Here is a 15,382-nt window from a genome sequence, read left to right as displayed (position 1 = left end):
ACAAATGCACTAAACCAGCAAACTGTACCATTTAAGAGTAGATTTTACAGTCAAGTCTCAAGGGTTTCAGTAGAAAATCATTTTCAAACAGATCCAACCGGATCCAACCCCAAATGGCACAGGCAAAATATAATTTTAAGGGTATCTGCCATCTACATTCCTTTGGCATAGGCTTATTAGGGATTGCAAATAGTTCATGAGCCACATTGAGCAACTTCAGCACTTCTGGCATTACATCAAGCTCTGGGTGTTTTACTGTCTAAAATACTGTCTGCCTGTCCACAATTTTCTCTTTCAAGGATTAGCCCAGGTGTTTAAAATGTGTTTAAAAGGATCAGTTGCTAAGTAAATAATCTGAGCAAAGTATTTTTTCTACAGCAGAACCTGAGGGTTCTGAAGTAGAACCAAATAATGGAAATGGCGACACATCGCTGAAGGTCACCCCAGCTCCAACAAACCCCAGAGATGACCTTTATAAAGAACTATTCCTTTTAAAAGCTCTCTGCCCATGGGAAACAACACATCAATTTCACTAGGGAATTTGGGAATGACATATAGCATGCACATGCTTCAATGGGCTTCAGCTGTTATCTTTCAAACAAAAATAAATATCTGAGAGGAACGTGGCATGCAACTTCCACAGCCTTGGCATGTGGTCATGAGCAGGATGCCAACAGTGAAAAGCCTAAACCAGATACCATTTCATGTCATGTTGAGTTGAGCACTCAACAGTCATCATATGCTCTTTTTAACTAATTTTTTTTTAATTAAAAATCTCAAAACAAAATTTAAAATTTTTGGGTCATTTCAGTGACAGAAAAGCATACACAGCTTTCTGAATTGCCATAAGCAAAAAGTAAGATTGACATCAAGAAAAAAAAAAGAAGAATAACAATGATGTAAGAATTTGACAGTGAAGGAGCCCAAACAGGACCTCAAAATATTTTACAGACACAAATAAATGAAGCTACACACTGTCACCTTGAGTTAAATATTACTGTATGCATGAAAAAAATAAAATAAATGAAATTATTTCTTAATATTTGTTGAGATGTTAACATATTGTGCTAAGATCACAGAGGCCTATAAAAAAGCTAAGTACTAATCAACAGTTGTGGTTTTTGACTATTGCCCAATACTATAAATTTTACTTGTGTAGACTCAACATACAATAAAAAGGAAGGATATTTGTTCTTGAGGGCATGGGAGACAGATGATGGTGAGCTGCAAATCTGCCACATAAGTATAAACACTGGCTGAGAGGCAAAAGTAGTGAGAAGCTTTGAGAATATGTTATCTCAAGTTTTGCGTGAGACTGTCACATTTTTATGTGTTTCTATCACAGAAGATACAGACGAAACTCCAAAGCAATTTTTAAAAAAGGCAGCAGTGTGGTTTTTTAATGTTAGTTTGATCAAAGAGCAGTGAAACCAACACAGGAATGTACAAAGGGTGAGAAAAAATTACTCTGAGACAGTGGGAGGGAGTTAATAAAAAACAAAGCTACTGTTCTCTTCACAAAAGCATCACAAATGCTCAAAACGCCAGAGCAATAACATCCTCCACGGACAAGCTGGAACTCAGTTCACGTGAAATCACAAGTTTGGATATAAAGCAGAAGTGCCTTTGGGTGGTGGTGAAGCAGTAGACAGAGAAGCACTGGCTCCCAGAAAAACCTGGATGTGTCCCCTGAAAAATGCTGTGCTGCAGAGGAAAGACAGGTTGAAGGGAGGTTTCTCTTCAACCGCAGGTGGGCAAGAAAATTTTTTCCTGGCCTCTAACCAGGAACAAGTTTTCCACACTACACTCCAGTATGTATTAATCTGAACGAGTGACTGTGTTGGAACTGCTGGAGACTCCTACTAAAATCACTATGCCATACCCCAAAAAGGGCACGGAAGCCTCTTTGCTGCTGTTGGTTCTGGCTTCCACATAAAGTTCACATTCAGCTTTACTGAGAACACTGCTGCAGTAAGATGTATTACATCAGTAGTAGCCATGCAATAAATACCACCAACACGTGAGATCAGGATGAATCATTACAATGGATTTGAGAAAGCATTTGGTTTTATTCCAGGTTTTCCCTGTGCCAGGACAAGATATTAGCACGTTGTTTCATTGTTTCTATGTTTAATGCTTGGTAAGAGAGATTTGATTACAGAACAAATCTTCAAACCAAAAAAATAAGCTGAATAATGTGGACAACATGCTTGCCAGGTTCCCAATAGGCAGAGTTCTAATTATATTTTCATTTCATAGAAAGTGGTCCTGACAATGTGTCCAAAACAAAGTCCAGACACGTAGGTTTATCTGTCCTGGCTCTGGATGAACAATGTCCAATTTTCTGCCAGTCAGTTGATTTTTCCTTTTATCACTCATATGAAGTACAAACTATCACCAGAAGATCCATGAGTGTAAAGACAGATTAATGGATTTGTTATTTTATAATTTGTCAATAAAATATCAGAAATAGGATACCAAAAAAATGAAAATGAACTTACCTTCCTGTGAATATGGGCACTGAATAGTCTAAGGCTTCGTTTTCTTTGTCCTCTGATATCAAACTCTGTTTTGCCCTCTTTGCTTTGGGACTCATCTTATAGGATTGATCTTCTATCATTAAGTTGGAATTTTTCAGTCTGAAATAGAAATTATATTGTTAAAATCAGGTAAAAAGCTGCTAAGAAGCACTCAAAAATACAATCAAAGTACTGCAACTTTTTTCTGTCTTGTTTTGTAACCAAGAATTTTTAATTTTTAATAGCCATTATGTCAGAGTTATTAAACACATAACTAAGTGTACTTTTGACAACCCCATCATTACAAACATACCACTTATGCTCCTTGGTATAAAATCTGAATAGACAGAGTAAGCAATACACCTCGTAGCAATGTATTTTTAATAGCTTTTAGGTTGGGACTTGGGAAGATTGTTTAAGTCTCTCTACAGAAACTGTAGGGCACTGCATTGCTCAGAAAGCAGTGTTGCCATTCCCACTGCTCTCCCATACCACTCCAGTGGGAAGAGAAGAGTTGAGTGAAGTAGCACCATTTAATATAGCACAGATAAATGGAGGATGACTGAAAAGGAGGAAGACCTTCCCCCCTGCCCGGTCCTCACCAGCCTGGGAGGGATTCTGAAGAGCATGAAGCTCTTTGAACATATTTGAGGCAATCACTTTAGGTCAATTTTTAACATAATTACAAATTGTGTAAACAAAGCTTGAAACACCTGGTCCTCCTTTGCCAAAGCACCACATATCTAATTGCCATGTCTATGGAATATGCTAATTATTTGTCAGCCTTTAATAAATCACCAAAGTGTCTATTCACCTGTCTTGCAACATCACCACAGAAAATCACAAGCGGGTCTGCTTCTGGTCTGAGGATTTGTCTGCACAGTCTGAGCTCCCTGCTTACATGTACAGATACAGGAGCAGAATGATGGTTCCTCAGCCAGGCTCATTAGCCCTGCCATGTGCCTCTGTCAGGGATAACCTGCTTCCCACACCCTGGATACCTTACACTGGTGTCTGCACACAGCATGCTGGACACATATATCAAAACCCATGCTAACACTGGGCCCCTGGGAATGTTTCACATGCATAATGTAATATAATATTATATCCTTGGGCTAATGTTTTCCTTAGGCTGTATCCCTGCAAAACTACCACCACCAACACAAGAAGAGTGCTGAGTTTCCAAAATACGTGCTAGTAATCTATCCACTGAGACTGTGTGTGAGATGACAAGGATCACTTTCATTTTCCCATCTTTCCTTCCTTCATTTCTTTGTGTCCATCCCTTTGCTCAGACTGAGTTCTCTCCATCCCTACCCAGTTCCTGTTAAATCAGTCTTCTATTCTCTAGCTCTCTGTCTTTCTTAATGTAATTCTTCTGTGCTCCCCAGGTGCCACCATCACCAAGCCTGCAGCAGTTCTGCCAAGAGACACTCAGTACAGGGGGTAGAAGCAACCATGCACTGCCTCTCCTCCCTTCCCTTCCCTTCCCTTCCCTTCCCTTCCCTTCCCTTCCCTTCCCTTCCCTTCCCTTCCCTTCCCTTCCCTTCCCTTCCCTTCCCTTCCCTTCCCTTCCCTTCCCTTCCCTTCCCTTCCCTTCCCTTCCCTTCCCTTCCCTTCCCTTCCCTTCCCTTCCCTTCCCTTCCCTTCCCTTCCCTTCCCTTCCCTTCCCTTCCCTTCCCTTCCCTTCCCTTCCCTTCCCTTCCTTCTCTCCCTGTAATCTGCTTTCCACACAAAAGGAGGCACACACTGCAGGACTGGGGCCAAGGGTTTTCCATGTCAGGCACCACTGGCTCAGCTCAGGCACAGACCACATCTACAGGAGAGAGATGCTCTGGGCTCTGGGTTTTGACACCAGGCACTGCCCAGGACAGCCAAGGACAGAGTACAAGAGAGGCAGATCCAGGTTTAGGGACAGAAATCCAATCAGAAACCACTTGGGAACAGTCCAGGCAGAGTAAAATAAAAAAAGGAAGAGAGAGACACATTGAAATGGGGTGTGCAATGGCCTTACTCCTGGGCTGGATAATGATGTTGTGCAATCACTACAGCAAACCACAAATGCACTGGGAGAACTCATCAAATAAGGAATAAGAAACATCAAAGGCAAATTATTTTCATTACTTTTCTTAATTGAACTAGAGTCTGTAAGGAACTGCAGGTCTTTACTTAGCAGGTGACTTTTATTCCTGTCCTATTTAAAAATGGGTCAAACCTGGAATTTTGATTCTGACAGCCATTAGATTTCCTCAGAGCTTTAGGCTGAAGCTGTTAAGAGGCCACTTAATTCCGTGTTGTTTCTAGATCAAGAAGGATGACAGTACCAATTGAACTTCAGTTAAAAGGTCTAGAAGTTTTTATTTTCATAAATGTAGTTGAAATGTGGTGAAAATTTCAGCTCAGGCATTTACTGCACTGTTAAATCCAGACAAACACATTATTCCTAAAGGAGAGTTTGGCCTTGCAGTCAATTTAGTTTTCATTCAAGGTCCAGATTACACATTCATTCAGGGAATTAATGGGAAGCATATATAGCAGTTCCCATCACTCCCTGCTAGGCATTTTGTTGATATCTTTTCTGCATAGCAATGGGGGTTTCCTATCTTTCATTTATATATCTCTAAAACTATTTGAAAAGGCAAGAATGAATTGCTACAGGTTCTGTTTATTTGGAGGCTATTTTTCACTCAAATCCTCCAAGTGTTTGAAGTTGAATATCTCACTTTCATGACCATACCAGAGCACCCAGCTGATGTTTTCAGAGGGATACCTAGAGTCACTCCAAACTGTTCTTTAGAATTACACTGCATAAACCAAGAGATTAGAAGAATAAATTTGAAGCAGCAGAAAATGTTTCTCCTTTCTAAATTATGGCAGAGCTAGATGGAGGCTAGGAGAAACATATTCAAATGGAGCTCTTTGCTTGAGAGAATAGGTTAAACACTATTCTGTTATGAGGCTTATTTCCCTGTTTTCCTGTGTTCTTAGTATTTCTTCCTGCGTAACACAAAACCAAAATCCTGCCTAAAACCATTATTTAGGTGGCCCAAAGGAGGACTCTGTTTCTTGAACTAGATTCTAAAATCTTGCCCTTTATTTTAAAACGTTCCAACCTTTTACCTGATATGTGGAACAGAATCTCCCGAGAGGAGCAAGAGCAGGGTATCAGTGCTCTCTAGTTTCATAGGGAGGAACAGTACCATGACCTTTTAACATCTTTCAGCCTCATCTGATATGCCCAGCTAGCATATGGATATTTTTTTTCCCAAGTCAGATATTATCTGTACAGGTTTATCAAGGTTGTTGACCTAAGCCTACTGTCCTTACTTCAGGGTGGTTTCCAGCATGTTAAAATGTCAATGCCAGCATTTTCCTGATTTTTCCTTAGAGTTGTAAAAGGCACAGGCATTGTTCTGTAGAGATGTAAGAAACAGATGCTATTAACTTTTCTCTCTAGCCTAAAGAGGAGCTAAAGAAAACATTGTGCAGGGCATCTGCAACTCCGAAACATATTTTTTGTTCTGTCTTGATGTCTTATCCTCAGACAGAGAATATGTTGGCACTGCCCTTGTTTCTGTGCCTGAAGGGACAGGTTTCCCACACTGCCCAAAGAGAGTCTGCACCCGGTGGATGTAGAAATGTGTTCCGGAAGCAGACTACAACACCATATTCTTTAGTTATTTCACTCCTGCATGAAAAGGCGCATATAAGCTCTTTTACACCTCTAAAAAATCATGTATCTTGTCCTAAGCAAAAAGAGAGAGTGGTATATACAATGGTTGCACCAGCTGTACCTGCTGGAAAAGCTCCATTAGGTACAAAGCCTTGTCCAGGGTCTCTTTTTAGCAGCTGTTTTTTTCCGAATAATCAGTATTTTATTTTACTGTAAATAGGAGATAGAGGATTGGCAAACCTAGTTATAGGAAAGGAAAAAAATATTTTCAGCAAAGAACTCTTTAAATTCAGCCTCTAAAAATGAGAAATGCTCTCTGGTGACTTTTAAATTGCTGACAGGTTTGTCACAAGCCCAGGCAATATTGCTGGCAATATTCCCTGACACAGCTTCCACAACAATTTCATTTGAAGGGGAATTGTTTCCACATAGCAGGTCTCATTAAAACAATTTCCATGCTTGAGTATGACATCTGGAATCCAGCTTCTTAACCCTCACCTATAATAAACCAAAGGATGAGCAGTGCCAGGATCATGGTGTTCTAATGTTTCTGGAAGTGTACTATTTACTCAGCCTTGTCCAGATCCTGGTTACAGTGTTGTTCAGGAGAGCATTAGCTCTCACTAGCAGCCCAATTAAAGGCAAGTTGGAAAGGCATTTTTCCTCTCTTTGCTTGGTACACCTGAATTACACCATGTCCTCTTTGCTCTTTTGCCTGACATGCAAAATATATGCAAATGCCTGAGCCACACCAGTAACTTCTGTTTTCCCTCTAAGCAGGTGTCTGGCCCTTCTGGCAGCAGATAATCTGTCTGTGACACAATGGGATTATTGATGCTGCTAGACAGGAGACAATAATGCCAGACACAAGGAAAAGCAGTGAAAGTTTGAGCAAAGGCAAATCACTGAGCTTGCACAAAAAAGAGTTAAACGAGTTTAATCCAGCAGCCCTGTTTGACAGCCCTGTAGTTCTATAAGAAGCTTTGGCACAGACAAGATCTGACACAAATCTTCTCAGAAGCACACAGAAGCACAAGGATGGAGCACTGCTGTGGAAGAAGGAGCCAGGTTTCCCACAGGAGCAACCTGCCCATGCTGGCAGCCCCCAAGGGCTGGATGGGGAAGAGGATGTGTGGCCACAACATCGGCTTGTGGGAGACATACACCCCTCACCTGAACAGAGCCTCAAGGGAAGAAGCACATGTCATTTTTCCTGCCTCTACTGAAGCCAAAGAAGAAGTGCTTGGCTAGAGACAGCCCCACGAGCTGGTGGGGAGGGCTGGGTTTGAAGAGTCAAGCTCTCCACAGTGAGATGCCCTTTCTTTTGGGAGCCCAGGGATTTGCTCCTTTGGCCAGCTGCAACCAGCAGAGCTGCAAGCTTCCATACTTGCTCTTGATTTTGCCAGTTTTCATTTTGCTCCCTGTACACCCTCAAGCTGTTGTGGTGTGAAGAAGACTTGAAATGTGGGGGACAGGCCACTTGCACAGGGAAAATTTTTCATCATCCTGAAAAATCAAGTTGTGGCTCCTTCAAACTGCCTGTGTTCACCCCCTAGGAATGTTTTCCACTCAAGCAAGGCTTCAATGTCACAGAACTGGGTCCAGGTCAAGGTCTTGCAGGTTACCTAGTTCCTAGTCCTTCTCCACTGCTTTCCTCATGATAAATTCCTCACATAGCACTAACTGCATGTCAACACCAATGCTTCATGAATTCTTTCCTGTACTGTGACTACAAAAAAATAATGAGACCTAAATTTTGCAATAACTATAAGTTTACCAGAAGCTACTTCAGATAAAAAAAAGAAGTAACCTCAATAAAAACTTAATATTTGAGTTTTCCTGTTGGTATTAATGGTGTTTATCTGCAAAACTATATCCATTATGCATAAATCTATATTTGATGCTAACATTCACTGATATGCAATCAATAATTCTTGGCTGAAAAATTTTGTCTGCATTTGGATTTGTGTGTCCATGCTGGTTTCAAGCAAACACTCTACTGTTCTGATCATTTAGATACAGCATTTCAATTAAATGTTTTCTACTTCTAGAAAAGTGAAAGAATTTGAAGTCTCTTTTTTTTTTCCTACACCATTCTTTTCATATGGATGAAAACAGAAAGTCTTTGATTTTCCTAATTTATTTAACACTTGTTGTCTCCACATTACCCCTTGAAGTATTTTGGCTTATTGGGAAAGACAGTACCAATTTGGCAAGAATTTCTTCAAATTTGAACTACATTTAACTGTAGAATTGCATTATTTTTTCCACTTTGCATCTTGCAAATTGCAGAAATAGGGGCTGCAAAAAAGAAATACCAACATAGAGGCTATATTAACCACAAACCCAAGTTAAATACTGAGATTTTCATTCAGAAAGATTGTCTCCTGTGTTAATTAAGTTTTGTGTAAGAGAGCTTGGAATCCCATGTATCTAATCTCCAGGGTCCTTGTCTTAGGCAGCAGCAATGAATTTTCTCCAATACAATAACAGGATCACAGAAATAAAGAAGTTGCAGCTGAGACATTCTTATCTGTGAACTATCTATTGGCAAGTCTTGTAATACAGAGTATTATATATGCAAATATGCTACTTTAAACCAAAAACTTTTATCTCAAGCAAAACCTCAGTAAATGTTTTAAATTCTCTCTCAACAAAGCAATTTAGTTTCCTTCAATATTATACTGTTGACATTAGAGTTATTCTTAATGAGAACACACAGGTTTCAGAAGAAACTTGTGTGACAGCTGAAGTGTTTGCAAGCAGGACTCAGCAACAGGTTCTTTTAACAATCATTTTTCATAACTTGAAGTTCTTTTTTTATGAGAACCTTTTCTTCAAGAAGAAAGAAGCTTTGGGTTAGCATCGGCAGCAGAGTGCAGGTATAGCGGCATTGCTGCAGAAATTTGGGATATCTTCCCTTACCCAGCACCCTTTGGAAGCACAACCCTCAGTCCTAGCACCTCCAGTTTTCTTCCCTTCACCAGCAGACTATAAGTGAGATTCTCACTGCTTTCTGAGTGGTAAATCATCTGAACAAATAAAAGTTTTTCAACAGCAAAGCCTGGATATGACCCACTCTAAAACAATCAGCTACAGAATCATAAAATCATTGCAACCTCTAAAATCATCAGGTTCAACCAGTAAGCCAGCATGGCCAAGCCCACCCTTAAACCATGTCCTCAAGTGTGTGTGTCCACACATTTTTTGAACACTTCCAAGAATGATGATTCCACCATTTCCCTGGTCAGCCTATTCCAATACCTGACTACCCTTCCAGTGAAGACATATTTCCTAATATCCAATCTAAACCTCCTCTAGTGCAACTTGAGGCCATTTCCTCTCATCCTGTCTCCTTACCTGGGAGAAGGTACCAAGGGACCAAGCCCTGTGTGGTTACCCTCTCAGATAGCTGTAGAGAGTGATATGACCCCCCCTGAGAGTCCCTTTCTCCTAGCTAAATAACTGTATTTCCCTCAGCTGCTCCTCATAAGACTTGTGCTCCAGAACCTTCATCAGCTTTGTTGCCCCTCTTTGGATACATTCCAGCAACTCAATGCCTTTCTTGCAGTAAGGAGTTAAGTAAAGTCATTCACCTTGACTGTAACAGCCTGAGGATCAAATTCCTGAACAAACTCTGGCAAATGGAGATCAGACCCTGAGTTTCCTGAAAGCCAAGATTTCAGTGAAGGCTGAAATCACAAGGTGTTGTTTACAATGATACATGTAGTCCTTCTTTCATTAGTTTTGGCCAAGATTTACGCATTATCCACAATCCTGGGAGCATATTCAGTTTTCAAAATTTAAATTTTCTGCTGGACAAGTTTTGATCAGCTCTGCTAATGATACTCCTAATTTTGCATTAATATAACAGCAAGCAGATGTTTTGAGCTATAATTTGTTGATTGTTTCCTCTATTGCTAACAGCTGCTCTAATCTTACTTTAATACTTCTCTAATTTCTGTAAATCTCTGAGATATATGCATACAAATAATATGAGGCTATTATAGCAAAAATATTATGGTCATGTAATTGCTTGAGCAATATTGATTACCTTAAATTTTAAAAAAAGCTATATGAGCTGAGCATAACTACTCTTCTCTTGTAAGATGGGACACTTCAGGTTTGGAAACAGTATGCCTCAACCAATATAGTGTGTGAAAATTACAATTTCTTGAATCACTCAGCACAAAAGGAAAACTATTAGGCCAAAGAAGAATTTATCATACATGGTCACATCAACTCAAACTTGCATGAAGAGCTTTGAGTTCTTGTACTATTCCAACCTCCAGCCAGATAAGAGACAGCCTCAATCCCAAAGCTATCGCATCTCTTCACATTAAGTTCAGCTGTATTAATGTGGCTAAACAACTTGGAAGGAGAAGTAGCTCATGCCTAAGCAGTTTGGAGTGAGCACTCAGTCACATCAGCATTGCCAGTGCTATTCTTATGACAGTCCAAGCATCACACATAGATTAGTTCAACAAACTAAGCTGACCACGGTCCTTTCCATTGCCAAAGCCAAGGGGAAACACTGGACCAGGAAAATACATTAATGCCAAGTTATAGAGAAACTTTATGTGGAGGAGGAGAAGAATTTTGCCATTGTTTTCAATGGGAAGTGGTTGGACAATTTTTTACCAGGATGCTGTTTCGAAGACGGATTATCTTACCCAAAGCTGTAGGCTTCAGATCCCAGCCTGTAGGCTGCAGCCAGCTTGTTGATGGACTCAGATGCATGGCTGTAGGCAGCTGAGCTGGTGCTGAGGGACTCCGAGTCAAGGCTGTAGGCAGCAGACCTCTTGCTTTGCGCGGCAGAGCTGTCGTAGGCTGTGGAGCCGTGGCTGTAGGCTGCCGACTCGAGGTCGTAAGCTGAAGAGCCATGGCTGTAGGCTGCTGAGGAGTCAAGGCTGAAGCCTGCTGCAGACGAGTGGCGATAGGCTGCGGAGCCCCTGGCGTAAGCTGCGGATCCTTGAGCATACACGGCAGATTTGCTCTTTGTCTCCTTTTGGTACTGGCTCACAGTGGACGACAGCGCTTTGTGGCGGTACGCACGGTCATAGTGCTCGTGGTGTCTTTGGTAGAACGGTAAAGACATCATGGGTGCCTTCAGATTTTGGGTTCCACTGCACTTTTCTGAGTGTAAATAAACAGGATAATGTCTGAAAAAGAACAGGTCAAACATAAGGACTACCGTCAAGGAAACTCCTGAGTTATCATACAAATAATACTCAACTTCACACTAACTAACACTGAACTTGAAAAATCAACTGCAATTAATTTAGAGTTATCTTTTTATTATGTGATTTAGACTTTCAGACAGGTTCATATTCAGGTTTCAAGATGCTCACATGTCCCCCATCATGATCAGAAACCTTTGCACTCTTGCGTCTGTTCATTTGTAGTTGTCTCCCTGCTACTGCAAACTACTCAAGTTTTATGTGCTCATTTATTACTGCAAACTAATGAAACTCTGTGTGGCTTCTTCAGAGACAGTATAAATAATTTTGTTCAATTACAATAGAGATAATAAAGTAATAAATTACTTTTAAAGGCATGAGCAAATCCAACAAAGCTATAAAAGCTGAAACAAAAATATATGAACATTTCATATATTTTTGTAATCCAATTTTCAGATTGAATTTGATCTTCCATTTATTATTACAACAGTGAATAAAAACACTAAGTTTGAGAAGGAAGTCAGTTTTTTCTCTAAATGTGTACTGCAGTGATTGTTTGGTAAGTGATACAAGGGTTCAATTTAAAAGGGCTTATTGTGCATTATACTTTTACAGTTGAAACAGGGATTCAGTCTGTATGCAATGGATAAAATAATATCATGCTCTGCAATGCAAATGCTTTTCTTTTAACCTAAAATATCATGTTCAAGGTTGCCAAGACTCTTCCTCCAGATAATAGGTCCATTTAATTTTAATTTGCATATCATCAGTTGATTGTCTTGTAGTCATTTGTAGTGCAAATTTTGATCAGGTGGCAGGTAGTTCCCCTCTCAAAATGCGATGAAAGTTGAGTGCAGAAAGTATCTCCCTTGTCTGTTTGTTTGTTTTAAAAACAGCAGTTCTGTCATTATTTTGCTTTTTAATTTTGCTGTCGTTAAAACTGACTTTTTCTACTTTGACATGCAAGCTCACCTCAAATAATCCATATGATAACCTTTCTTTCTCTTTCTTTTAGGCTCACATGGCTACTAGAATTGTCTCTGAAAAGGTCCCTGATTAGTAAGGCGACCTTTTGTAGCTCATAGAAATGAGCTACAATAAGGAAATGTTAACAAGGATTTAAAGAAGATCCAAAAACAAGGGTGAGAGGTGTTTGTTATTCTTTTGGGTTTTTTCTTTAGAGTATTGATCACAAGAGTAGGAAAATTGTTCTGCTTTGTGATTTCTTCATATTCATGAAAAACTATTTAATGTTTGGACTTAAAATACACTAACAGAACTGGAAGACCATCATGACTTCATGAAAGTCTAGATATCCAATTTGGGTTGTCCTGCACAGGGTCAGGAGTTGGTCTTTGATGATCCTTGTGGGTCCCTTCCAACTCAGAATACTCTGTGATTCTGTGATTTTTCCCCCTGGTCTTTATGCCCCCTAGACTTCAATCCTTGGCTTTTTCTTTAGTATTTGGTTCTGATAGCAAGTCAACAAATTTCAAACTATTCTCTTTGACAATTGCAGAGGTATTTGCCCTAACCAAGGCAAATTATGAAAAAGAAACCCAGAAACAACCAGAAACCAAACCCAAACCCAACAAAAACCAGAAACAAAGAGGAAAATTTTCTTCTATTTCAGGGATCTCACAAGGGAAATGCTCCTTGTAGGAGCATAACTTAATTGATTATTTAGTTGCAGAAAGTCAACAAGGAAGAAATTTATTCAGAAATTTTTTATGTAAAAGAAATTGCTGATATGCTGACCACAGCAAAACTGTGACTTCAAGGAGACCAGATTATACATTTACTTTATTTTTATCTGAGGAAGAAGAAGAGATGGGAAAGAGTGTTAGCCCATTGGTCTCTATGTCAAAAATTTATGCTCCTTTTTAACTCTCTTATTCCTAATGCTGGCTATTTTTTCCTGTCAGTCTAAAATAATGCAATTATTAGAAAAAAGAATGTCTAGCATTCTTTTTTCTAATGCCTGTCAGTATTTTGTGCTGTTACTTATTTGATTTTGTTAGCCACCAATAGTATGTAGTTCCTCTGTATTTCCCTAATTTCAGAAGACTTTTTTCTTCATTTTCTTCATTGTCTCTCTCTTCTACCTCTGCAGAGCTGGGTTTGGACTTGTAAATCATTGTGGTCACTGCCTAGGAAGGTTAAGGCATACAGAAGAATATTGTCTTGCACACTGAAAGGGAAGGAACATGAGAACATCCTGTTTTCCTTCTGCAGAGTACTATGGTTTGTCTTCACCAGCTTTATTTGAAGTGTTGGCTGGCTTCACCATTCATACAAGAGCCACAATGCCAGCAGGCATTCAGCTCAGGCATTCCCACGGCCTTCCAGGCTTCAAAGTATGGAAGGCGATCCACAAGTATGAAGCACTGCATGGGTTGCCCATTAAGAAGTTAAACGAGGCATTTCATTTACAGTTTATCAAACCAGAAGAACAAATTAAAATGTACAAAGGAAACATTTTTCTTCCAAACATGAAAGGTCTAGATCTTGCTGTCCTCAGGAGTAAAAGTCTGTGATAGGAGTAAGGACTGTGATAGCAAGGCAGGCACTGAGCACTAAGTTGGCTCTCCTGGTTCAAATCAAAGACCAGCACTGACTCACATCATGAAAAGGGAAACTCCTTTCATACGTATTTTATCACACCATGAGTTATGTTTTATATTTCCTCTGAAACATCACGGATTGCTCACAGGCCAGGATAAGCTGGTTACATTAGTCTGATCAGATACAGTAGGGCAGTGCTATGGGAGATGACAACTCTCAAACTTCCAAGGACTTTGCTCCTATCTGGAGCACTGCCTGATTATCAGATTGACTCCCATCTCTTAACTTTTATCTATGCTACCTGCACCCACTTAGTCTGTGTGCACCAACCAGCCCCCTTCAGTGTGAGAGTAACACTCCTTCTCAAGATCAGTGTAGCACTTCAGAGCTTGGCCTAAAAATATTAGTGGCCATAGTTAGATGAATTCAGTTTTTGGAGCTATATTTTAGCAGCTGGTGAACTGAGTATTTAAAATTACTACTGAGCAGACAGACAGTTCTGTACTTGTCCATAGTTCATAGCTACACATTAAAGGAGATGATTCTGCTGCCATTACCTCTTGTGCTGTATATCAGTCTGTGTAGTTCTTTAAAGATCTGCTCCATCAATCAATGAAAATAGTGAAATAGATTTTAAAAAAGAAACTGTTGTAAGCAGAGAAAAGATAACATCCTATGCAACAAGAAAATATTTATGTTATTTAAACATTCTCTAAGCCCACAGGAGAGTACATGACAAACTTCTCCTATATCTCAGTAACCCAGGCTTCATTTCAGAGTACTGTGACAATATGCAAAGATAGCTGAGTGAAAATAAGAGTCCCTGCACTACTTTCTTTTGTTTCACAGCTGAACGTTCAGATGTCTCCAATTCACATCCTCAAATCCCTCAGCTGCTGAGCTATGAAGAATAAAGGGAGCTACAATCAGCTTGGCATTACAGATTCAGATTAAAAATAATTGAACACATAAAAATTTCCGGCCACTTACCAGGATCCAAATGAATGGCAGCAAATGGAAGAGCTCCCAAGTGGACGAATAGCACAAAAATATAGCAACAATGAAGCCAGCAAAGAAAGAGGTAGTTAGGACGAGGGGTAAGGACTGGACTTCAAGGTCCAGAACAAAAATAATGCCTGCAGTCAGTGGAATGTCAGAGCCCCAGTCCAGACCTTTTATGGCCAGGGGGATGCTATAAATATAGCATGGAAGAGGGAGAGAGACAGAGACAGATACCGATACCCTGTACTATCTCTGTGCAAAGACATGATGACGGCAGCCTCAAACTAAAGGAGATACAGAGTTCTCCCTTTAAAATATCCTCACTAAAATCTGCATAAAATCAGCATTCCAATTAAAAATTATTTCTAGGATTTTTTTCCTTAGTTAAATCAGATTTAAGAAGAGAGGAAAAAAAATTGGTCATGAACCAGAAACTAGGAAAG

The 15,382-nt window shown here is 39.8% G+C and overlaps 1 protein-coding gene across 6 annotated transcripts in view; it reads right to left on the bottom strand.

Moving 5' to 3' along the window:
- Nucleotides 1-15,087, bottom strand: part of MYOM1 (myomesin 1) — a 78,053-nt gene extending 62,966 nt beyond the window's left edge. For all 6 annotated transcript variants that reach the window (XM_014266841.3, XM_074549171.1, XM_074549182.1 and 3 more), the window contains exons 1-3: nucleotides 14,928-15,087; nucleotides 10,866-11,354; nucleotides 2,502-2,639 (exon numbers count right to left, since the gene is read on the bottom strand). In XM_014266841.3, coding sequence (XP_014122316.2) covers nucleotides 2,502-2,639; nucleotides 10,866-11,293 — 566 coding nt within the window. In that variant the 5' untranslated portion in view covers nucleotides 11,294-11,354; nucleotides 14,928-15,087. The remainder of the gene's footprint in view (nucleotides 1-2,501; nucleotides 2,640-10,865; nucleotides 11,355-14,927) is intronic.
- Between the last annotated feature and the right edge of the window lie 295 nt (nucleotides 15,088-15,382).

Source organism: Zonotrichia albicollis, chromosome 1 (assembly GCF_047830755.1).
Source record: "Zonotrichia albicollis isolate bZonAlb1 chromosome 1, bZonAlb1.hap1, whole genome shotgun sequence".
Lineage (NCBI taxonomy): Eukaryota > Metazoa > Chordata > Aves > Passeriformes > Passerellidae > Zonotrichia > Zonotrichia albicollis.
This window is presented reverse-complemented; position numbering and strand designations above follow the sequence as displayed.